Here is a 26112-nt window from a genome sequence, read left to right as displayed (position 1 = left end):
ATGGCTTGGAGACAACAATCAATATCAAATCACATAAAGAGGAAGACCATGACAGCTTCAGAAAGCTCCCAAAATAAACAATCAAGAAATTTTCCAGAGGAAGAGAATTTCTTGGAATTACCAGAGGCAGAATACAAAAGATTAATATACAGAACTCTTCAAGAGATCAGGAAGGAGATTTTGCAAAACTCAGACCAATCAATAGAGGAACCTAAGATTAGAGAAGAGCATAATGACAAATTTAGCAGGCTGTGAGAATCCATAGAGAGACAGCAATCAGAAATCCAGAACATTAACAATAAAATTTCAGAATTAGACAACTCAATAGAAAGTCTAGGAGCAGAAATGAGGCAATGGAGGTCAGAACTAGTGAGATTGAAGATAAAGCACTTGACACCAACTTATCTGAGGAAAAATCAGACAAAAGAAGTTAAAAAATGAAGAAACCCTAAAGAATTATGTGGGACTCTATAAAGAGGAATAACCTATAAGTGATTGGAGTACCAGAATGGGGAGTGGGGGGATAACAGAAAATACAGAGAGAAGTGTTAAAGGTTTGTTGGCAGAAAACTTCCCTGATATCATGAAAGATGATAAGATATCTATCCAAGATGCTCATCGAACCTCACATAAGGTAGATCCCAAAAGAAAGTCACCAACACATACTGTAATCAAACTTATCAAAACCAAAGACAAAGAGAGAATTTTTAGAGCAGCTAGGGATAAACCAAAAGTCATCTACAAAGAAGAGTCAATAAGACTAAGCTGAGACTACTCAGCAGAAACCATGTAGGCAAGAAGGCAACGGGATGACATATATAAAGCCTTGAACAAAAAAACTCGCTAGCCAAGAATTATATATCCAGCAAAACTGTCTCTCAAATACGATGGTGAAATTAGGGCATTTCCAGATAAACACAAGTTTAGGGAATTTGAAAAAACCAAATCAAAATTATGAGAAATACTAAAGGGAGTCCTCTGGTTAGAAAATCAATAACATCAGATAACCACCCAAGACTCGACCACAGGATAGAGCAAACAGATATCAACCCAGATAGGTAAGTCAAAAAAAAAAAAAAAAAAAAAATCAAAGCTAAAACACTGAAAATAGGGAAACAGACATGTCAATATGTAAAAGAGGACATTAAAACACAAAAGAGGGACTAAAAAATGTAGACATAGATTTTTCATATGGAGAGGAAGTCAAGGCGATATAAAGAAATAAAAGACTGGTTTACACTTAGAAAAACAGGGGTAAGTATTAAGGTAACCACAAAGGAAATTAACAATCCTACACATCAAAATAAAAAACAAGAAAAACATAAAGACTCAGCAAATACAAAATCAACAACAATGAAAAAGATGAAAAGAAAATACATAAAGAAAAATTGCTCAGCACAGAAAATTAAGTGGAACAAAGAAACTTTCAACAACATACAAAATAGACATAAAAATGACAGCACTAAACTCATACTTTCAATAATTATGCTGAATGTAAACGGACTAAATGCACCAATAAAGAGACAGAGAGTGGCGGAATGGATTTAAAAAAAGGTCTGTCTATATGCTGCCTATAAGAGACACACCTTAGACTTAAAGACACAAACAAACTAAAATTCAAAGGATGGAAAAAAATTTACCAAGCAAACAACACTCAAAAAAGAGCAAGTGTGGCAATATTAATCTCCAACAAAATAGACTTTAACTTTGGAAATGCAGTGCTTCTATCAAAAACATTCCAATCTTTCCTCCCAAGGCACTTGACAGTTTATCTGCATTCATAGGCTTATTCTTATCAAGTAGTTACAAGCCAGAAAAAGTATCCAGAGGATAATTATACTGATGCTGTCATCTCACATATCACATTCCCTAGCTAAAATGATCTACTATTTGTAATTTAAAAATGTAACTATAGTATTTTATGGCTTTATAACAGGCTGTAAATTGATGATCTCGTTTAAAATGGTTGCAGCAGTGCATTTACGGGGAACTTCCAGAAATACAAGCTGGATTGAGAAGAGGATGTGGAATGAGTGATGTCACTGCTGATGTCAGATGGATCTTGGCTGAAAACAGAGAATACCAGAAAGATGTTTACATGTGTATTATTGACTTTGCAAATGCATTCAACTGTGTGGATCATAAATTATGGATAACATTTCGAAGAATGGGAATTTCAGAACACTTAATTGTGCTCATGCAGAACCTGTACATAGACCAAGAGGCAGTCATTCTAGCAGAACAAGGGGATACTGCATGGCTTAAGATCAGGAAAGGTGTGTGTCAGTGTTGTATCCTTTCACCATACTTATTCAATCTGTATGCTGGGCAAAAAATCTGAGCAGCTGGACTATATGAAGAAGAACATGGCATCAGGATTGATGGAAGACTCACTAACAATTTTCAGTGTGCAGATGACATAACCTTACTTGCTCAAAGTGAAGAGGACTCGAAGCACTTACTGATGAATATCAAAGACTACAGCCTTCAGTATAGATTACACCTCAACATAAAACAAAAATCCTCACAACTAGACTAATAAGCAACATCATGATAAATGAAGAAAATACTGAAGGTGTCAAGGATTTCATTTTACTTGGATCCACAATCAATGCCCATGGAAGCAGCAGTCAAGAAATCAAATGACACATTGCATTGGGCAAATCTTCTGCAAAAGACCTCTTTAAAGTGTTGAAAAGCAAAGATGCTACTTTGAGGACTAAGGTGCGCTTGACCCAAGCACGATATTTTCAATTGCCTTATATGCATTTGAAAGCTGGACAATGAATAAGGAAAATGGAGGAATAATTGATGTCTCTGGATTATAGTATCAGTGAAGAATACTGAATATACCCTGGACTTCCAGAAGAACAAACAAATCTGTCTTGGAAGAAGTACAGTCAGAGTGCTCCGTCGAAGGCAGGATGGCGAGACTTCATCTCCCATACTTTGGACATGTTATCTCCAGGGACCAGTCTCTGGAGAAGGACATCATGCTTGGCAAGGTACAGGGTCAGCAAAAAAGATGAAATCGCTTGAAGAGATGGATTGACACAGAGGCTGCAACAACAGGCTCAAACATAGCAACCGTCGTGAGGATGGGGCAGCACTGGCAGTGTTTTGTTCTGTTGTTCATATGGTCGCTATGAGTCGGAATCGACTTGATGGCACCTAACAACAATAACTTTTGATTTCTTGCAGTAGTGTTTTGTATTTTTCTTTTGTAAATCCTTTACGTCCCTAGTTAAATTTATTCCTAAGTATTTTATCTTTTGGGGGGCTGTTGTAAATGGTATTGTTTTCCTGATTTTCTTTTCGCAGTTCTCTTTGTTAGCTTAGAGGCATCCAACTGATTTTCATACGTTGATCTTGTATCCTGGCACTTTGCTGAACCCTTCTATTAGTTCCAGTAACTTTCTTGTGGACTCTCTGGGATATTCTATGTATAGGAGCATGTCATCTGCGAGTAGGGATAGTTTTACTTCTTCCTTGTGAATATGGATGCCCTTTATTTCTTGCCATACTGCTCTCGCTAGGATTTCCAGTAAAATATTGAATAAGAGTGGTGATAAAGGGCATCCTTCTGTGGTTCCCGTTCTCAAAGGGAATGCTTTCAGTCTCTCTCCATTAAGAATAATGTTGCTTGTTGGTTTTGTAAATATGCCCTCAATCATGTTGAGGAATTTCCCTTCTATTACTACTTGGTTGAGAATTCTTATCAGGAAAATGTGTTAGATTTTATCAAATGCGTTTTCTTCATCGATTGAGATGATCATGTGAGTCTTTTCCTTAGTTTTATTTATGTGGTGAATTACATTGATTGATTCTTTAATATTTAACCATCCTTGCATCCCTGGTATGAGTTCTACTTGGTCATGATGTATTATTTTTTTTATATGCTATTGAACTCTGTTGGCTAGAATTTTGTTGAGAATTTTTGTGTCTATATTCATGAAGGATATTGGTCTGCAATTTTCTTTTTTCTTTGGTGTCTCTGCCTGACTTTGGTATCAGGATTATACTGGCAGGATTATACTGGCATCATAGAATGAATTACAGACTATTCCTTCCTTTGCTATGTTCTGGAATAGTTTGAGTAGAATTGGTGTCAACTCTTCTCTGAATGTTTGGTAGAATTCCCCAGTGAAGCCGTTTGGGCTGGGGCTTTTGCTTCGTTGAAGTTTTTTTTATGAACGCTTCCATTTCTTCTTTTGTTATGGGTCTGTTCAAATTTTCTACCTCAGTTTAGGTGAGTAGTGTGTTTCTAGAAACTTCTCCATTTCTCCTAGGTTTTCAAATTTTTGGTGTATAATTTTTCATAATATTCTGTTATGATCCTTTTTATCTCAGTTGGTTCTGTTGTAATGTCACTCATCTCATTTCTTATTTTGGTTATTTGCAACTTCTTACTCTTTTCCTTTGTTAATTTGGCCAGTGGTTTTTCAATTTTATTGATCCTCTCAAAGGACCAATTTCTAGTTTTGTTAATTCTTCCTCTTGTTTTTCTATTTCATTTATTTCTGCTCTGTTCTTTTTTATTTCCTCTTTTCTGGTGACTGCAGGCTTTTTTTTTTCTGCTCTTTTTCTATTTGTTTGAGTTGTAGGGTTAAGCTACCGATTTTTGCCCTTTCTTCTTTTTTAATGTGCATATTTATTGCTATAAATTTTCCTCTGAGCACTGCTTTTGCTGTGTCCCAAAGTTTTGGTATGTTTTGTTTTCTTTCTCATTTGATTCTAGGAATTCTTTTTATTTAATTTTTTATTTCTTGTATTACCTAGTGGTTTTTAAGCAAGGTGTTATTCAGTTTCCATGTATTTGATTTTTTTTCCTTGTTCTTTCTGTTATTGATTTCTAGTCTTATAGTATTGTGATCAGGGAAGATGCCTTTGAATTATTTTGAATTTATTGAGCCTTGCTTTGTGTCCTAAAATATGGTTTATTCTGGAGAATGATCTATGTGCATTGAAGAAGAATGTGTACTGTGCTGCTGTTGGGTGGCGTGTTCTGCATATGTCAATGAGGTCAAGTTGGTTGATTGTGTTATTTAGATTTTCTGTCTCTTTGTTGAGTTTTTTTCTGGTTGTTCTGTCCTTCATTGAAACTGGTGTGGTAAAGTCTCCTACAATTATGGTTGAACTGTGTCTGTTTCTCTTGTCAATACTGTTAGTTTATGTATTTTGGAGCTCTGCTATTGGGTGTATAAGTATTTATTATGGTTATGTTCTTCTGGTGGATTGACCCTTTAATCATTATACAATTCCCTTCTTTGTCTCTGATGATGGATTTTGACTTAAAGTCTATTTTATCAAAGATTAATATTGCCCCTCCTGCTTTTTTTTTTTTTTTTTGTTACTGTTTGCTTGATAGAGTCTTTCCATTCTTTTGATTTTTAACCTATTTATGTCATTGTGTCTAAGGTGTGTATCTTGTAGGTAGCATATTGATGGGTCTTGTTGTTTTATCCATTCTGTCACTCTCTGTCTCTTGACTGGTGCATTTAAACCTATTACATTCAGCATGATTATCAATAGGTATGAATTTACCATTGTCATTTTTTTATGCTTTTTTTGGTAGTGTTGATGGTTTCTTTGTTCTGCTAAAATTTCTGTGCTGAGTTTTTTTTGTTTGTGGATTTTCTTTTCGTTCCTTTGCTGTTGTTGATTTTGTGTTTGCTAAGTATGATTTTCTGCTTTTTTATTTTGGTGAGTAGGTTTATTAATTTTCCTCGTTGTCACTCTGAAATTTACCTTTATCTTCCTCAGTTTAAAACAGTCTGTTATTTCTTGATATCACCTTGATTTCCTCTCCGTATGGAAGTTCTGTAACTACAACATTTATTCCCCCTTTTGCTTAGAAGTTGTCATCATTTACAAATTGACATCTATGTTTCCCTGTTTTCAGTTTTGTAACTTTTACTTTGAGATTTTTAAAATCTGGGTTGATATTTGGGTGATGCTGTCATGCGTCTTAATTTCAGGTTGTTGTCTGATGTTGTTAGTTCTCTGTCTGAAGGACTACCTTCAATATTTCTTGTAAGGTTAGTCTGGCTTTTACAAATTCCCTTAATTTCTCTTTACGTGGGAATGTGCTAGGTTTGCCATCGTATTTGAGAGAAAATTTTGCTGGATATATGATTCTTGTGTTGGCAATTCTTTTTTTCAAGGTTTTATATATGTCATTCACAATGGGTATGTTCTTGAGTTCTCTCCAGAAAAGGCAAGAAGGCTGATATGGATGGTATGGAGTGAACAAGGGAAGCAGTGGTAGCAAAGACATCAGTAGTGGCCTAGGTACCAGAGCATGAAGGGACAAGACCCACAATATATAATGGCTCGAAATCAATAGGCAGGTACGTAAGTCAGTGGCAGTTCTACTCCGTGCTGTCATTCAGAGACCCTGGAAGACAGAGGCTGTGCCAGTTTCAAAATTGGATTCCAAGATTTTCCTGAGCATCAATATCCATCAGACAGGAGGAGAAAGTATACGGAGAATCATGTGCAGAAAAGGGCTTTGTTTGTTTGATTTACTTTGTTTTCTTTTGTAGAACAGGCTTAGCAGTGGGACTCATTGTTTCGGCTATATTCCACTGGCTGGAACTAAGTCACGTGGGGGGCTGGGAAACATTATCTATCAGATATCAGGAAAAGTGGAGAACATCGACTTTGATAAACTGCCAGCATTATCCACTCAATGGGATTATCATATTATTGCCATAAAGAAAAACTTATTTTTCAATTAAAAAACAGCTAGCAAAACAACTTTGGCAGTGCATATGATTGTCTGGTGTTTCTAACTTCTCCTCCTTCAGAGGCAGTATTTCCTGATTATGGATTCCTCTCTCAGCCAGTGGGAGTGGGCAGGCAGAGCAAGTGTTAGGAAGAAGCCCAGGCATCCACAGTCTTTCTCTGACTCTCAACAGCATCCAAAGATTACCTAATTCAAAAGAAATATTTACTGAATGTCTTCTATAGACCAGGCCCTATTCTAAGACCTATGGATACAGCAGCAAATAAATAGTCTGAGCCTTCATGAACCTGATGTTCTGGAAAGGAGAGATAATAGTCAACTGATAAAATGAGGTTGAAACAAATTATACGGGGATAGAATTGATAAATGTTTATGTTATTTGATATAGGATGGTTAGGGACGAGTTCTCTGATAACATTTGAGTAGGCTTCTGCATCAAGGGAAGGATTCAGTCATAAGGATACCTCAGGAAAAAGAGTTCTGGCAGAGGGAACAATAAGTGTGAAGGCCGAAAAGCAGGAGCACACCAGGGTGCAAGAAAGATGATGCAGCTGGAGCAGAATGAGTGAAGGGGAGAGGTAAAGAGGGAGGCGTGGAGGCATCTTGGAGGCAAAGGTCAGGATTGTGAATCGTGTTCTGTACAAAAGGGAGACCCTCGTAGGGCTCTGAGCAGGCAAGTGATATCAACTGACTTACATTTCAAAAGGGCTGCTCTGGCTGCTGTGTGGAGAATATTACATGTTGGAACAAGAGTGGGAAAAAAAGGAGGTCAGTTGAAATAAACCAATGAGAGCTGCTGTGACAGTGAACTAAGAAGATGCCATAGGTGGAAGTGGTTAGAGTGCTTGGTTTCTGGATGTACTTCAGAGCTAATGCTGGCAGGATTTTCAGTTGAAAGACTTACAATGTGTATTTTAGATTTCAAACAGCAAACCCAATGCTATGGAAGTATGTTTTTAAACTCACAAGACCCATTCCTAGACTAGCTATATCTCTTAATCAGAGACAGACACTGTACTTCAATAGTCTCTTACCTGGTCCTCCTGCCACTTCACTTCCCTGTGTCCTGAAGACTCATACAGGATGAAATTTTCTCAAGCATCCCTTTGAATATATCTCACCCAACTCAGAAGCCCTCAGTGCCAACAGGGTAAAATCAAACTCCTTACACAGGACTTAATATTCTTCACAGTCTCGCCTAAATGTATCATGGTGACCTTATTTCTTCCTACTCCTGCACCTACAAGAAAAGCTGCAACAGCCAAACTCTTCTATTCATGTCCGCCAAATAGGTTCTTTCCTACTTCCCTGCCCTTGCTTTTGCAGATTTCATTATCCCCTTTCCTATTATCCCAAATATTACTTCTGTTCCAATGCCCAACTCAAGCTCCTTCTCTCCAAGGCCCTTCCATGCCACTATAACCCACAATGATCTCCCTTTCGTCTGAATTTGTGGTTTCTTTCCTTTTTGGTCAGCAGTGGCTCACTGCTCTATAATCTCTACAGCTGAAATTTTACATCATATATTTCATGTGTCTACTCAATTAATTATAGACTGTTTGTAAACCTTTTAGTGTATTTCTTGTTTCTACTACCTGCCTTGAGAAGAGAGAAGCCTAATGGATGTGTGAATTTCTTTATTTAGGGGAAAACCCTTATTCCCTTAATGCACAGGAAATGTAGGAGCAACCTCTCACAAGAGAAACTAAATGATCAGTGGCCTTTGAGGAAGGAAGGTTTGAATTTATCTCTTGGTTAGCAGCCAAGTTGTTAAACACCATGCCACCAGGGCTCCTCTGACTCAGTTTAGTCCTCTGTAAAATGCAGATAATAATACTGCCTCCCTCATTAGGTTGTTGTGAGGATCAATTAAGTTAATATAAGTGAAGAAGCTTGCATATAGTAAAGTCCGATGGCGTGCAAGAGGACTAACTAAATGGAAGGTCTGTATGAGGAAGTAATTTCCTAATACCCCCAATCCTTTTCTGCAATTCCAAAATCCAAAAAGAACTGAAAATCCAAAGCTTTTTCTTTAGTTTGGTGCTTTAACACAGTTGGCGGAAAAACCCAACCTGACTTGATGTGAGGTTACGTATGTTCTTTATTTAGCCCACTCAGTGTGAAGATTCATGTGTTTTGCTGCATAAATATCAATGTGTTTGCAAACAATATATTCTATAATATATGGTGTATGTGTGTGCCTTGTATTACATTTCTAAAATTAAAAAACAAAACAAAATGAGCAAACAAACCTAAATTCTGAAATACATCTGTTTTGAAGGGTTTTGGAAAAGGGTAGGTGGTCCTTAGTGATGACCCATCGACTCTAAGACAAATAAGAAAGGAGGTGAGGATGTGAGGGGAGAAATAAACAGTAAAAAAGGAAAATGGATTTGAGGTCTTGGTGGGATTGAAGTATTGATGGAGTGACCAAGTGGTAATCAGAGGCTTCGCTGCCTGAAATTTTAATTTGGAAAGAACTAGATTATGATGTAACTAGATTAGGTCTAGACTATGACTGTGGGACTAGACAGGAGAGTTAAAATCACTGGAGCCAAGAAAATCTAAATAATAGAACCCAGAAGCTAAGATACTTGGGTATGGAATCTCTAAGAATGATAAAGGAATACAGATGGAGAGAAAGACCATGAGGTACTCTTTGTCTCATTTCCTATTACTCTCCCACCAAGAATATAGCAATAAGGAGGTTTTAGTTATCTATTGCTGTTGTAACAGAAATACCACAAGCGGATGGCTTTAACAAACAGAAGTTTATTTTCTCACAATTTAGGAGGCTAAATGTTCGAATTTAGAGCACCAGCACTAGGAGAAGGCTTTATCTCTCTGTTGGCTCTGGAGGAAGGTCCTTGACTCTTCAGGTTCTAATTCCTGGTTCCTTGGAGTTCTCCATGTGGCATCTATTTTACCCAATCTCTGCTTCCTAGCTTGTTTGTTTAATCTCTTTTATATCTCAAAAGAGATTGACTCAAGTTACACCCTACACAAATCCTGCCTCGTTAACATAACAAAGACAACCCATTCCAAATGGAATTATAATGACAGGCATGTTGTTGTTGTTAGGTGCTGTCCAGTTGGTTCCAACTCACAGCAACCCTATGTACAACAGAACAAAAAACTGCCCGGTCTGTGCCATCCTCACAATCGTTGCTATGTTTGAGCCCACTGTCACAGCCACTGTGTCATTCCATCTTTTTGAGGGTCTTCCTCTTTTCCACTGACCCTCTACCTTATCAAGCATGATGTCCTTCCTTCTCCAGGGACTGGTCCCTCTTCTTAACATGTCCAAAATATGTGAGACAAAGTCTTGCCATCCTAGTTCCAAGAATGTTCTGACTATACTTCTTCAAGACAGATTTGTTTGTTCTTCTGGCAGTCCATCGTTTATTCAATATTATTTGCCTACACTTTAATTCAAATGCATCAATTCTTCTTCAGTTTTCCTTATTAATTGTCCAGCTTTCACATACATATGAAGTGATTGAAAATATCATAGCTTGGGTCAGGTTCACCTTAGTCCTCAAACTGACATTTTTACTTTTTAACACTTTAAAGAGGTCTTCTGCAGCAGATTTACCCAATGCAATACGTTGTTTGATTTCTTGACTGCTGCTTCCTTGGGCGTTGATTGCAGATCTAAGCAAAATGAAATCCTTGACAACTTCAATATTTTCTCCATTTATCATGATGTTGCTTATCGTCAAGTTGTGAGGATTTTTGCTTTCTTTAGGTTGAGGTCTAATCCATACTGAAGGCTACAGTCTTTGATCTTCATCAGTAAGTGCTTCAAGTCCTCTTTGCTTTTAGCAAGCAAGATTGTGTCATCTAATATGGCAGGTTGTTGATGAGTCTTTCACCAATCCTGACGCCGCGTTCTTCTGCATGTAGTCCAGCTTCTCGGATTATTTGCTCAGCATGCAGATTAAATAAGTATGGTGAGAGGATACAATACTGACACACACCTTTCCTGATTTTAAACCACGGAGTATCCCCTTCTTCTACGTATGCCTTCTCGTTCTATGCCTTTTGGTCTGTGTACAGGTTCCTCATCCTCGTGAACACAATTAAGTGTTCTGGAATTCCTATTCTTCTTAATGTTATCTATAATTTGTTATGATCCTCACAGTCGAATGCCTTTATATAGTCAATAAAACACAGGTAAACCTCCTTCTGGAATTCTGTGCTTTCAGCCCAGATCCACAGGCATAGATTGTAGGATTTACAACACATATTTTTTGGGGACATGATTCAATCCATAATAGATACCTTCCATCCCATCCAGGACCAGTGTAAGTGGGGTAAGGTAGAAAGTACTTGGGAGGGCTGCAGAAGAAGTCCTCAGGAGACAACTAGGTTTCAGTTAAAATGAAGGTAAAGGTACCATTTGGAGAAGTATGGTCCCAAGATAAGTCTTGGAAAGAAAATAAGTGTCCAGGAGATGGAGAATACGCACATTTATAACTAAGTGTTGAATAAGTAGTGTTAACATATTTAATTAAATCTGTAAATGTTATTGTATTTAAACCAAAACAACAACAACAACAACCCCAATGCTGTTGAGTCGATTCCAGCTTATAGTGACCCTATAGCACAGAGTAGAGCTGCCCCATAGGGTTTCAAGGAGCAGCTGGTGGATTCGTACTGCCAACCTTTTGGTTAGCAGCCGAGCTCTTAACTAGTGCACCACCAGGGCTCCTTATTGTATCTATCAGGTACCAAATACTACACTAAAGCAGATGAAAAGACACTCTCATACTTTTCGGAGCTCACAATCAAGTTTAGGCAAAACTGAATAGAGGTTTTATAAAGTGAAAAAAATTTGGAACTTTTGGAAATTCCAATAACTGTGTTTGGCACATTGCAGGTGCTGTGTTGAATGAATGGGCCTGGATTTATTACATACTCTAATCTGCAAAATGAGGATAATAATTAACTACTTAAATAGCCACTTAACATTCTTTGCACAGTTGTTAGGAAGATAATAGTATATGTGAAGCAGTTTTATAAAATTTAAAGTTTTACTTAGCTGTGAGGACATGGTTCTGATGATAAACTCTGAATATAAGTCAAGGTATCAAAATGCATAAAAACAAATCTATCTATTGGAACACTGGAACAAGATGTTAATTTCAATATAACAATAATGTATCTAGGTGAAGTAGAGAGCAGACCTGAGCACTCAGTTAAACTGCTCAATGCTGAGAGCTAGGCTACTTTTTCCTCAAAGTTTTAATTGTTGCTCTTAGTGGTATGGTTGTCACGATGCCCCTCAGTCATATACTTGAATCACCCTTGTTGTTGCTGTTTGTCATTCAGTTGGCTCCAATTAATGGCAATCCCATGTACAATAAAACAAAATGGTGACAGGCCCTACACTATCTTCAGGATCTTTGGTATGTTTGAATCCCTTGTTGTGGCCACTTTGTATTCTGAATGCCTTCCAACCCAGAGGCTCATCTTCCAGCACTTCATCGGACTACTTTCTATTGTGATCCATAGGGTTTTCATGGCTAATTTTGGAATTAGATCGCCAGGTTCTTCTTCCTAGTCTGTCTTAGTCTGGAAGCTCTGCTGAAACTCATCCACCATGGGTGACCCTGCTGGTATTTGAAATACCTGTGGCATAGCTTCCAGCATCATAACTACTCCTTAGGGAGCCTCGGTTACTCCCTGGAAGTACGTTAGATACGTGAGGGATTTATTACCTCTGTGATCATCATCATTCTCTAATACTGAAGGAAATACTACACTGAGCTTCTGAAAAAATTAGATCCTTGACACAAGATAAAGTGCCTTTGCACAGTTTTTTTTTTTTAAAGTGTATATGTGCATTTTTTAAAAGTGTGTATTGGGGGAGTGGAGAACAAAGTATTCTTTTGTGAACTGTAGAGGTGTAAAGCCAGAAAGAGAGACAAATTAGAACAAAAGCAGCTCTACTGAGGTTAGTGTTTTAAAAAATTATAATGCCCATGGTAATTATGAAGATAAACAGAATTTGCCAGGTATACAATGGAGGTAGAGGTGGGGGGAGGGTGTTTTTTTTGCCAGATAGTATCTTATTCATTCCAAAGGAGTTATGAAACAATATGGAAAGTTCTGTGAACTGAGGTTATTTTATTCTGACTACAGTACAGTGTAGATGTAAGGGAACTTTACATTATAGCCATTTGTCTTTTCACCTCTAGGTCCTATGCTCTATAAGGTTGGTGCTAAGGACATTTATGAAAGCAGATGCTTCAGGGGAACTGGGTGAGAGATAGTTTACAAACAGGCTAACTCGGCCTGTTTCCCCCTTATTTTTGCGTCTTCAGACAATGTTTTTGCTGCTCTCAAATATTTTGAGATCTCTTGAAATAGCTGATAGTTTTCTTTTGTGTCTAGGCTATATACACGGGCAGAGCTGGGACTTTTTCCATATTTACTATACGGACTTCATCTACTAGTGCTGGACATTGTGGGGGTACTTATGGATCTGAGCAGCATCCTTGACCTCAAGAAGTAAGGATCTCCTTGATACCAAAGGGATTTTTCAAGTGTTATTGGGTAGGCACTGTGTATCACAAGATATTAACAGCCCACAAGAAAAAGCAGGATGATCTGATGAGATCACCATCCCTTCAACCTCCACCTACCCAGGGATAAACTTTTGAGGTGCAGGCCAAGGTCATGCCTATTTCCGCAGATAATAACCTCACTACTAATTATGTAATGTGGTAAATATGGTGATGGGGAAGAGCTAATGTTGGAGGCGATTCAAAAATGTTTCAACATAGAGAGGAGTTTTCGATTTACATAAATATTTTTCTTCAAAATTGACTTTTAAAATATGGACTTAATATTTAGTCATTAATTGAATAAACATTTACTGAGTGCCTGCTATGTGCCAGGCACTGTTCTAGTTGCTGGGGTAGGAGCAGTGAACAAAGATGAAAACTCCTGCTCTCATGGAGCTTATGTTCCAGAGCAGGAAGAGTGACAGCAGACATAACATATGGTATGTTGTTACACAGTGATCATTCTAAGAGGAAAACTACAGCAGGACAGGGAGATTGAAAGTGTTGGGGTATGGTCTGCAATTTTAGAGAGTGACTGCAAACAGAGAGTGCCAGGTAAGAAGCCATCTGAAAAAATGCCATCTGAGCACAGATCTGAAGGAGATGAAGGAGGGAGCAACGGGGCTATCTGGGACAAGGACATTCTAAGCAGAGAGAACAGAAATATGAGAGCATGTCTAGAGTGTCTGTGGAACAGCAAGGAGCCCAGTGTGTCTAGAATTGTGTGAGTAAGGGAGACAGAGTAGGAGATGATGTCAGAGAGACAAAGAGCAGGGCCAGGCCACAGAGTGGAATCGGTAGACCATTGCAGTGAATTTGGTTTTACTATCAGTGAGATGGGAAGCCACTAAAGGTTTTCAGTACAGGAGTGACTTGAAATGACACATGTTTACAGGATTATGCTGGGTGTTAAGCTGAGTATAGGCTGAAAATCTTCAATCCCTAGTATAAGATGACACAATATTATGAGATCAAAAAAGTTTAGTAAGCATCTGTAACTCTATAAGCCAGATCGTCTTTTCTGTCTAAATTTTGGACTTTAGGCAGGCCATGGCTCATAAGAGTAAGTGGACTCTCATAGTGGACTGAGTAATGTTTGGTGAATGAATGATATTGATAATTTTTTTAAAAAAAAGAGCAAAAACAATAGTAAAAAATTAAGAAATTCTGAATATGCTGAATAAATGCCTAAATTTATAAATAAATAAATGCCCATAGCCTAAATTTCTAATGAAAAAATAAAATGATTTAGCAAAATATCTACCTGTGTGGTGACATTTCTTTCTTTTTGCTTTTTATGATGTTTTTCTGCTTCAATATCTGCAACATACAGAACATTTTGTTTTTAAAATTTTACTAAATACAGTTTAAAAACTTTCTAGATAACTTTTTGAAATCTAAGAATAATAGCTGAAAATAAATCACAATTTAGAGTTACCAATAATGTGTTACAAAATAATTCCTCACTGACAATTTTAAAGATGTATCTTGACACCAGAGATCATCTAAATACTAGATAATCTATTATTTATATTAAGCATTCTAAAATTTTAAGAAAGAATTCTAAAATAATACAGCTAATTATAACTTTCTGGGCTAGAATTTAATTAAATGGTATCTATGTAAATAGATGATATCTATTAATAGAGAATATTAAAACATAAAAGAGGGAATATAATATTTTATATTTTTATAGACTCATCCATATGTCACAGGTACCAAACATTAATATAATTGAAATATATATACATATATATGAACAATTAGTTATGACTACATCAGGCTTTGAAATTTGAGAAAGGAATTTTCACAAGCAATATTTAATTAATCTTTATGAAGTACCACCACCAGTCTGTCAGTTTGTCTTATTGTGGTGGCTTGCATGTTGCTGTGATGCTAGAAGTTATGCCACTTGTATTTCAAGTACCGGCAGGGTCACCCAGGGTGGACAGATTTCAGCACAGCTTCCAGACTAAGAGAGACTACAAGAAGGGCTTGGCAATCTATGTCCAAAAATTAGCCAACGAAACCCTTGCGGATCACAACAGAACATTGTCTGACTCGCTTGCTTTAGACATGTCATCAAAAGGAATGAATTGCTGGGAAGAGGAGATCATATTTAGTGAAGCAGAGGGCCAGAGAGGGTGAGGAAGACCCTCGGTGTGATGGACTAGCACAAAAACTGCAATGATGGACTTGAACATGCAGGTGATCATGAGGATGATGAAGGACTGGGCACCATTTTGTTCTGCTATACATAAGGTAAGCCATAAGTCAGAGATGACTCAATGGCAGCTATCTATCTATTATGAAGTAAGCATAGACCATATATACTATATAAAATACAAATATATTAAATGGTAAATTTAATTGTTGCATAGTGCTTGAAATTTCTTAACTTACATATATAGAAAAAAAGTCTTTGAAAAGTCCTGATAAAAAGGGGCAAAAATGTGGAACAGATTTTCAAAATCTCAATGGAATCCAGATTTTCTGAAGCCTGTGAGGATGGATGAAACCCCAAAACTATTGCCTGGAGATAATCTTTAAACCTTAAACCTCAAACCAAAACTATTCTCTAAAATCTTCTTTGAACCAAACCATAGTTTAGCTTAATTGGTAAAGTTTGTCTGCCTTGAGCATTGTGCTTTTCTAAAGAACTATCGGTGTAGGCCTAAACTGACAACAGCAACTTGAAAGGTTAGATGAGAAGTTCAGAGTGGCAGTAATTTCATGTTAATGGTGGTGGAATATTTGGAAAAGGATAGCGAGAATGGTTGCACAACTTGAAAGAAATCAATGAATTATACTTGTAGAAATTGTTGAAATGGCATATCTTTTGCTGCGTACATTTTCACCAAAAACTATATCTTTGACAAATTTATATGGTGGGGTGACACGTTATGTCATGTCATGTCAATCAGGTCATATTAATTTTACTGTATTATAAGGATTGATAAATTTTCAATTACTATAAACTGATTTGATGCATGGTCAAAATGACTCTACATGCTTTTATGTGATAGGTTAACATTTTACAACCAGAAGAACTGGACTCAGGATAAATAAGGGTTAGTCAAAATTTTATCTTTCCAAAAAGTCGCAAGCTTGTATTTTAAATGCAGGTTATGAATTTTCTAATGTTATTTCTGACATTGGCAACAGCCTTATAATTCTGTGTCAGCTCTGTTTACTTTGTAAGCTAGACCTTACAGAAATTGGTCCCACATTGTTTGCTATTTAGTTCTCCATCAAATTAAAAAAAAAATTGGCGAATTCGGAAAAAAAATGCAATAACTGCATAGTGACAATGCATTACTGTAAGGCATATTAAATTCCTTTAAAAGATTATAAATATTTGATACAATTTAATAAATTAAGATTGCTCCTTACATTCAGGATGTGAAATAAATTATGCAAGAATAAGATATTATTACAAATGAAACTTTCTCTTCCCCAAGCATGCCAAGTAATTATTTTGGAGCCATGGATACTCATTATCAGAGGCAACATAACATTGTGGATAACTATGTGGCCCTTGAGTCAAACAAGCCTGTATTTTAGTCGTGATTTTGTACCCAATTCATTAATTTGTTATGACAATTAAATGAGATAATCTATGCAAAGTATGTAGGATGGTGCTTAATACATATTCAGTGCTTAATAAATGTTTTACATATATATATAAATTGTATGAGGCTTACTTTTTAAAGCATTTAAGATGCCTTTAAGATAATAACACATTTAAATTAATAATTTAAAGGGACTATGGGGGGAGGAGAGCGGGAGTTACTGCTTAACAGGCACTGAGTTTCTGTTTGGGGTGATTAAAAAAACCTTTGGGAACAGATAGTGGTGATGGTTGCACAACATGTTGAATGTAATTAATACCACTCAATTGTATGCTTAAAATGGTTAAAATGGTAAATTTTTGTTTTATATATATATAAACACACACACACATATATATATACACACACACAATACAATTTTTTTTAATTTAAAAAAGAACTATGACAAAGTGTTACTAGAGACTTCAAATGTTATCAAGAATTCATTAACACTTCGCCTATAATACGACTTCTCTTTCAGTTACAGCTTTTTCTTTAAAACGAATTACTCAGCCTCATTATATTTGTGTTTTAAAGAAATCAGGCACTGTGACTGACCTTACAGGCAAAGTAAATCTCTAGTAATTTTTAAACTTTATCATTACAACTAGAAAAAGTAAACTGGAAACAGAAGTGTGATTTGGTAGATTCCCATTATTATAGTCCCCAAAATACACAGAATAAAATTAGAGTTAGTGTACACTGAATATACAGACATAGAACAAAAAGTATGAAGTATCATGCATATTTGAATGAGAAGAAAATTATGAATATTAAATGCAATAAAGTTTGCATTATACATTGGGCCAGAAAATCAAACTGTAGGTAGTCAAATACTAACATGAAAATTGTAGGGTTGAACACAGTTATCAAAGGTAGAATAACTGTAGATAAAAGAATTAGTGAAATGGGAGGAGGTGTGAGATTATAACTGAAGGAATAAACTATTTAAAGGAATAGCTTAAAACATAAAAGGAGATAAAGGCAATCAGTCACTACTTCCAACAGAGGATGCACAATCCAGAAACAACTCCTGAAACTTATTTTTAAAAAAAACTGTTTCTTTTTTAAATTTCAGGCTGTTAGGTTTTCACCTAAAGAAAAAGTTTTGAATGGCTACTGGGGAAGGCATTCTGCTGAAAACAGCACATTGCACAGTGCTTTCTAGTAGGTTGTCTTATACTAACTGAGGAACATCAGTGCTTGCTGGAGCCCCATCCTACAGTTTCATTACTTCCCTATATGTCCAGTCTACTGGGTGCAGAAATAAAATATTAGACCTTCTACTTACGTAACCAAAAAAAAAAAAAACCCACTGCTGTCAAGTCGATTCTGATCCATAGCAACCCCACAGGGTTTCCAAGGCCGTAAGGAAGCAGACTGCCACATCTTTCTCCTGAGGAGTCGCTGGTGGTTTTGAACCACCAATAGCAGTTCTTCGTTTTAACCACTGCACCACCAGGGCTGGGGTTTAAAAACAATTTTTTTCCAATTTTTTTGATATGTTTTATAATATACATTAGAATACATCAGTGGTACATCATCATGATGAATAAATAAATATACATACAATGAAGTGTACCATCAAAAAGGTTTGATGTGAAGCTAGCCTTGGAAGGGGACTAAGGTTTCATTCAGCTCTAGAATCGTATATTTTGCTACAATTTGTTATGTGCCAGATGCTTTACATACTTTGTCTCCAATTTCCACAACAACCCAGCAAGACAGCAAGCATGGAATATTTGTATTCCCATTTTATTCATGAGGAAACTGACACCAAGTGAGAATGATTAACTCATCCAAGGTCATACTGGCAGAGTAGGATTCAGGTCTGACTCCAGAGTTCTTGCTCTTTCTATTGCACTCTCTCCAAACTCCACCAAGATTCATAATATTTCGAATTTAAATGGCAAGCTTCTGTTTACAAAAATCTGACTTATGCACAAAATTTTATGGGACATGTCTATTTGCATAATGTGAAAAACATCATTTTAAGTATAATAGAGCTTTAATTTACTACCCCACCTTGAGACAGAAGAATTTTGAGTTAGTAAGGTAGAGGTTGCCGAAAGTGAAGAGAACTTGAAGCCCTTACAGATAAAGATCAAAGACTACAGATTACACCTCAACATAAAGAAAGCAAAAATCCTCACAACTGGACCAATAAGCAACATCATGATAAACAGAGAAAAGACTGAAGTTGTCAAGGATTTCATTTTACTTGGATCCACAATCAGCACCCAAGGAAGCAGCAGTCAAAAAATCAAACGATGTATTGCATTTGGCAAATTTGCTGCAAAAGACCTCTTTAAAGTGTTCAAAAGCAAAGATGTCACTTTGAGGACTAAGGTGCGCCTGACTCAAGCCATGGTGTTTTCAATCACTTCATATGCATGTGAAAGCTGGACAATCAATAAGGAAGACTGAAGAAGAACTGACGTCTTTGAATTATGGTGCTGGCAAAGAATACTGAAGATACCATGGACTGCCGGAAGAACGAACAAATCTGTCTTAGAAAAAGTACGACCAGAATGCTCCCTAAAAGCAAAGACCGTCAGACTATGTCTCACATACTTCGGATATGTTATCAGGAAGGATCAGTCCTCGGAGAAGGATATCATGCTTGGTAAAGTAAAGGGTCAGGGAAAAAGAGGAAGACCCTCAACAAGATGACTTCACACAGTGGCTATGACAATGGGCTCAAGCATAACAGCGATCATGAGATGGCGCAGGACTGGAGAGTGTTTCTTTCTGTTGTACACAGGGTCGCCATGAGTCGGAATTGACTTGAAGGCACCTAACCACACAAGAACAAGGAAGAAGTTAGCATTACAGCCTACAAAAGAATTGTCCGTGTGGCTTTTGGTGAATGGAGTGAACCCCATCAGACTCACAGAAAGCCTACAACATTTTTAAAAAATTTTGTGCTGAAAAATACCACTTTATTGATGTTTTTGTTAGTGCCATTGGGTTGGCCCCTGACTCATGGTGACCCTATGCCGTTGTGATCCATAGGGTTTTCATTGGCTGATTTTTTGGGAGTAGACTGCCAGGCCTTTCCTCCTAGTCTGTCTTAGTCTGGAAGCTCTGCTGAAACTTTTCAGTGTGACAGAGCTGGACTAAAAGAGTTCAAAATGAAAAGAAGTGCTTGGGCCCCTCTTTCTATGAGTAGGAAGCAAGATAAGAAAGCAACTCAGCTGTAAACACAAGAAAAGGAGGGACAACTCAGAGGGCAGAGCCAGGAGCCTAGAGGATGTTTCCAAGAGCCAAAGAGAACAATGGATTATGAAACCACTCCCAGAGGATAAAACTGGGACCTAATCAAGGAAAACTGCCGATCCCTGGAGTAGGGAATCTGCCATGATGCACCTGACCGGATTTCTGAATTGCCATGAACCAGTGACTGTTACGTGACTCCTCATATGACCCCCTCCCTTTTTGGACAGCAATTGTCAAGTATGGTTTATCTATCTCTCCAGTTTATATTGGGTCTGTGGGAGAATGGGGAATAACTTGTCTTTTTAGTTCACAAGTGTCTGAATAAAAGAGCTGCACTCAAGGAACCTCACCAACATCTTGATCTGATGCTGATCATGAGATCATGGACTCTGAGTGTGATGGTATGATTTGATGAGATTTTGGAAATACCTGGAGGGGGAGAATCATGTGGGAAAGAGATGAATCATTAAAGTCCAAGGGTAGACTATTGTACACTGTTAAAATGTCCCCTGATGAATCACATATCCCTATGTCCATATCCTTTTGCAATGGGACTTTGCTCACTACTCCCATCAACAGGACGAGACTGTTTTCCCCACCCCTTGCATCTGGGCTGTCCCCGTGACTTGCTTTGATCAACAGAAATGTGGCAGATGACATCATTCAATGTACAAGGCTAGTCCTTAGGCCTTATACGCTCTGCTTTTACTCTCCTGGAACAATACCCTGAGACCACCATGCCCCGAAGAATCCAGGGATAACGGACCATGTGGAGAGCGGGTCCCAGCCACTGCAGCTGTCTCAGCTAAGTAAAGCTTTATGAGTGAACCCAGGTCAGACCAGCAGAAATCTGCCCAGTCAACTCACAGAATTTAAGACATAATAAATTGTTGTTTTAAGCCATTAAGTTTTGAGTTGTGTGTTATGAAGCAATTGATAACTGAAGCAAATCTGTTTCTTAATTTACTAGGACTCCTTAGATAGGATTCTCAATTCTCAGAAGCTACATTAGACCAATAAGTTTTGCTAAAATCTATATAATATATTCATAGCATTGAGAAAAGTATTGTAAGAGAATAATATCTCAAAACATTGCCTCGATCACAGCTTTTTTCAGATCCACTTTTCTCACGAAAGGCTTTGTATACATTAACTCCTGGCTTCACCATTCCTTTCCTCAATGTGGCCTCATCTTCCCTGTCCGGGGACATGGTTCATCTTCCTTTGAGTGGACATTGGGACATTGATAAATGTGACTGTTCCTTTACTGACTGTGGTTCTGAAAAAAACACCTCTGCGTTTTATGGGGAAATCTACCTAGGGGATTATAGGCAAAAAAGTAAATCCATTTGTGTCTCTAGGATCACACAATATTTTACAAATGTAGCTAGAATAGAAGTATTGTATCAATTCTCTCGTCCCAGTTCTCTAAAATGGGGCTCCATGCCTCATTTCAGGCTTCACCTGATACATTTGTTTTGACCACGAGATACAGTAAAGGTATATAAAATATTAATTATCAATTCTCTTTACAGAAATGATCGACTACCTGTTACAGGCAGCTTCTATTCTCATAGAAACCCTGGTGGTGTAGTGGTTAAGTGCTATGGCTGCTAACCAAAAGGCTGGCAGTTTGAATCCACCAGGCACTCCTTGGAAACTCTATGGAGCAGTTCTACGCTGTCCTATAGAGTCGCTATGAGTCAGAATCAACTAGATGGCAACAGTTTTTTAGTTTTTTTTTTTTTTTTGGTATTACTCTCATACTTATTTTAATATAGCTTGATGCCAGTCTTCTTATATTAGTTTTCAATTAGAGAGGAAGAAGTGCCATGGTATTGTCTAAATCTAACCTATTCATGTTTACCCTAAATCTCTACACTTACTTCATATCCACAGACTATTACTTCCATTCATCACCCCTCCCTCGCCAATATCTTGACTTTCTCATTCTCCTTTTTGCTTTAAACATTTGCTGGTCTCCTCAATCTAAGCAAACAATCTGGAACAAGAAAAACAAGAACAATAAAAAAGTCAAAAAGCCATTTCTCTCTACCTTTACCCCTATTACATATACCACGTCTGGCCCTAACATTTGCAAGGCCCAGAGTAAACGTACAAATGGTGGTCCACATTCTATATGTCTAGATATTTAAATGTCATCAATCAAGCTAACAAATAAAATACGTTCCATCCTCTTATCATGTCAAACATATCTGTATAAAAACCTTGAAGTCCAGGGTTAAATTTAGAGTCTTTGGAAGCCTTGCTTTAGAATGTGAAGCATGAGAAGACCCAGCCCCACACATCCAGCCTGCAATCTGCCCTCTTTCTCTTCCTATCCCAAGCTCTGTCTTGCACCATAAATGGCCCCACATATTCACGTGAACACTCCAGCTCACGTCCAAGCCCAAGCATATCCCCTTACAAACAGCCGCCCCTTTGGTCATCCTTCAGGTTTAAGGGTGTGCACACCAGTGGCTCAGTCAACATTCTGGGGGATGGACATGGCCTAGGGAAGAAGTCTATGGAGATCCTGGAAGTAGGCTCAGGGCCATTTGGGCTGAGAAGCATGATACAGAAGTGAAATGGCTGAGTAGCATGTCTCCTTGTTTCTGCAGACTCTTCGCATCATGGGAAGGGGTAAGGCCACAGGGGGCCAGACAAAGGCCCTCTAAAGTAGAGGCTGGGGGCCCTCTTGCTTGGGTACTGGTTATCTTACACCAAGATCCCACCATCTTTCGTTTGTGCTTCCGAAATAGTCTCTTAATTAATCTACTCACATCTACTTTGTCTTCTTTCCTATTCATTCTCTACACTGTACCCAGAGAGATTTTTTTCAAAATACAAAGAGTGATCTTTTCAAAATACAAATCTGATCACATACCATTCCTCTCCATCTCTTAGCTCATAGTCTGGCTCCTAACAGTTCTCTAGCTTCCCATGCCGCTCCCTTCTCCCTTTTGGTTCAGCCACACTGGACTTCTGTCTGTCTCTTTTACTAGTACATACTGTTCCATCTGCTTTTCTCCTTCATTCTGGGAAATTTCAGAAAATTCCTTATAAAATCCTGACTCTTCTATAATTTCCATGTGGAGAATAATAATAAACTAAATAATAAACCTAAAGATTGTATATTTCTCAACATTTAGTCCTTACCTCTTCTTTCTAGCATGATCTAAGGGTTTGAGCTGGACAGCTCAGAGTCTCCAGTGAACAGATGGTGAGTGGAGGAGATCAAGAACAAGAAAGAAATAATGTGCTGATTACAGGACAGGCAGCCACTTAAGAAGTCCTGGGAGTCAAACTGTAACAACTGAAAAGCTGAAAAACACAGGTAAAGGGAGAATTCAGAGAGGGAATCTAGGCTGGCAAAGGTAAGACAAGTGATAAGAGACAAACCTGGCAACAAGGAAAATCCCAAAACATGGGTCAAGTCACCAGAGCAAGTAGGGCGGAGATAGATGAATAGAAGTATACAGATAAGTCTAAATTACCAGAAATGGGCAGACAATTAGGGAAATACAGAAGAAGTAAGAAAAGTGAGTGTTTGCTCTTTCAATGGTCCAGAGAAAATTTTGCTGAAGCTTTTTTGTGGGGGTGAGTATTCAGTTCCTTGAGGAAAGCATAGCATAAATCAGACCCTCATCATTTTGTGCCTGGATTCTTATGACAGTCCTCCTAACATATTTAATAAGGATCATTTTCATTTTAATCTAAGTTACATCTACCCTAAATTAATTTTCCTTAACTACCGCTTCCATCAAGCCACAAACGTGCTTAAAAATCCACAAGTGTCCGTTGTTTATCATAGAAAGACTAACTCCCTCTGCTCACTTCCAGTTTCCTCCATAATCAGATTCTACTCCACATTTACAACTACATTTCAAATCCAAATAATCTCTATTTCATTAGTTATTGATTACTATTTGAACAGTTTTCTTTTTCAGTTTATTTAACCTTAACTCCTATTGAGTGGACTAAAAAGAATCTATTAAAATTCCTCATAAAATAAAATAATAATTTAGGTCCTTAATTAGCTTGATTTGGGAGGAAATTATAGATACTTAGCTTTGAACACCATCAAGAATGATGTTTAGAAATAGCATTTCATATTAATTGAAGTGTGGAGTAGTGTTCATTGAGCTGGAATCCTTGCTTTGCCGTGTGCTTTTGGATAAGTTATTTAACCTCTCTAAGGCTCAGTTTTCTATAAAATGGGAATAGCAGTAATGTACCTACCCCTTAGAGTAAATATGAAGATAGAATAAAATTAAAATGTAAAGTATCTGGTGTTTTATTAAATGCATGGCAGATAAATAAAAAATGTTAAGTTTCTCTCCTTTACCAAACGTCTTTTTTTTTAAGTGACAATAGCATCTGTGACACAATCACTTCCCCAACTGAAATAAAATTAAGGAATACAGTATTTGCCTTTGCACACTTTGGGTAAAAGTTTCCTTCAACCCAATTCCATCTCTTATTGTCTTTTAGGTAATAATGATTTCTTTTTCATCAAGAGCACCACTTCTTGTTTTCCAGAGCTGATGGGCTGTTTTTTTAAGAAAGATTTCTTCTATCAGGGAAGCTGAAGGGTGTATACCACTTTATTAATCTGGGAATATTCTCTTCAATTCTAGCGCTGTAACCTTGCTTCCAAGTCTGTGGGGGCAGACTTAAAACAGTCTTAAGAAACCAGTTTTTTCTTGCTTACCACATCTCACTGAATGATATAATACATCAATAAGGTTATATAGCTACAACAGATACACTGCAGACTCCAGTAAAATTATGAAATCAACCAAAAACGCATAAAATGCCACTGTTGGAGTTTATGCAATCATCACTATGCCAAAACAACTGGTTGAAAAGTAAATAACTCAATCAATCACCTAACTGTTTGTTCTAAATGAAGGCAAACATATGTATACTACATTAAAAAATATGTGGATGATTGACTGAATTTTTTATTTTTCATCTGGGTGTTTGGCGATGTGTAGAAATAGCCTAAGGCAAGTAAATATGAGGCAAATACCCAGAGCAGCCCACTTTGGAGACAGAATAACAAATAGGTAATACAGAGTCCAAAAAAAAAAAAAAAAAGTTGATTCCCATTAGAGGTCTTACTAAACTCCTTACTTCAGGGTTTTTTTTAAATCTGTAAATTGATAATAATAAAAATATCTGCATGACCTATACCACAGGTTTTGAGAATGCATTTTCTAAGTTTTACAGTGTTACATGAGTGTTAGTTTTTATTCAATTGTGCAAGTGTTTATTAATCATCTATGTGCTAAGCCCTGCAGTGAGCTACAGTACATGTAAAAATGTTAAATAAAACAAAATCTCTGCATTGTGACAATGTAGTGGGGGGAATAAAAACTAATTCAACTACAAGATTGTGATGCATAGGACAATAAAGGCACTTTGTGCTGCAGGGTAGGGAAAGGCTGGGAAAAGTTTTTAAAGAGAAAGTAGAACTTTATATGGACCTTAATGGGTGAGCAGGATGTTATGCTGGAGATTTGTGGTGGTGATGGGAAATGGAGATGGATGACAACCTATTTCTGCTGAAGGAACAGATGGAGAAAGATGTGGAGGTGAGATAGGTAGGTACACTGAGTAGCTAATAGCTTGAATTGGTTGAAATAAAATATTTGTAGCAGAGGCAAAAAAAAAAAAAAAAGCAAGTTGGGATGTAACTACATAGGATTTTGATTGCCAGGCCAAGATGTTAGAACTTTATTCTATATAAAATGAGTGTTTTAACAGGGGGAAATCATGATCAGATCTGGGATTTAAGCAGATTATTTTTTTATTTATTTTTTATTGTACTTCAGGTGAAGGCTTACAGAACAAATATTTTCTCATGAAACAGAAGTACACATGTTGTTTTATGACATTGGTTAACAACCCCACAACATATCAACCCTCTAACTTCTCAACCTCTTTTTTTTTTTGG

The 26112-nt window shown here is 37.2% G+C and overlaps 1 protein-coding gene across 1 annotated transcript in view; it reads right to left on the bottom strand.

Annotated features, from left to right (window-relative positions):
* Positions 1-26112, bottom strand: part of SEL1L2 (SEL1L2 adaptor subunit of SYVN1 ubiquitin ligase) — a 152467-nt gene that overhangs the window by 115832 nt on the left and 10523 nt on the right. Inside the window, exon 2 of the mRNA XM_004376458.2 lies at positions 14585-14640. Coding sequence (XP_004376515.1) covers positions 14585-14640 — 56 coding nt within the window. The remainder of the gene's footprint in view (positions 1-14584; positions 14641-26112) is intronic.

This window comes from Trichechus manatus, unplaced genomic scaffold (assembly GCF_000243295.1).
Source record: "Trichechus manatus latirostris isolate Lorelei unplaced genomic scaffold, TriManLat1.0 scaffold00042, whole genome shotgun sequence".
Taxonomy (NCBI): Eukaryota; Metazoa; Chordata; class Mammalia; order Sirenia; family Trichechidae; genus Trichechus; species Trichechus manatus.
This window is presented reverse-complemented; position numbering and strand designations above follow the sequence as displayed.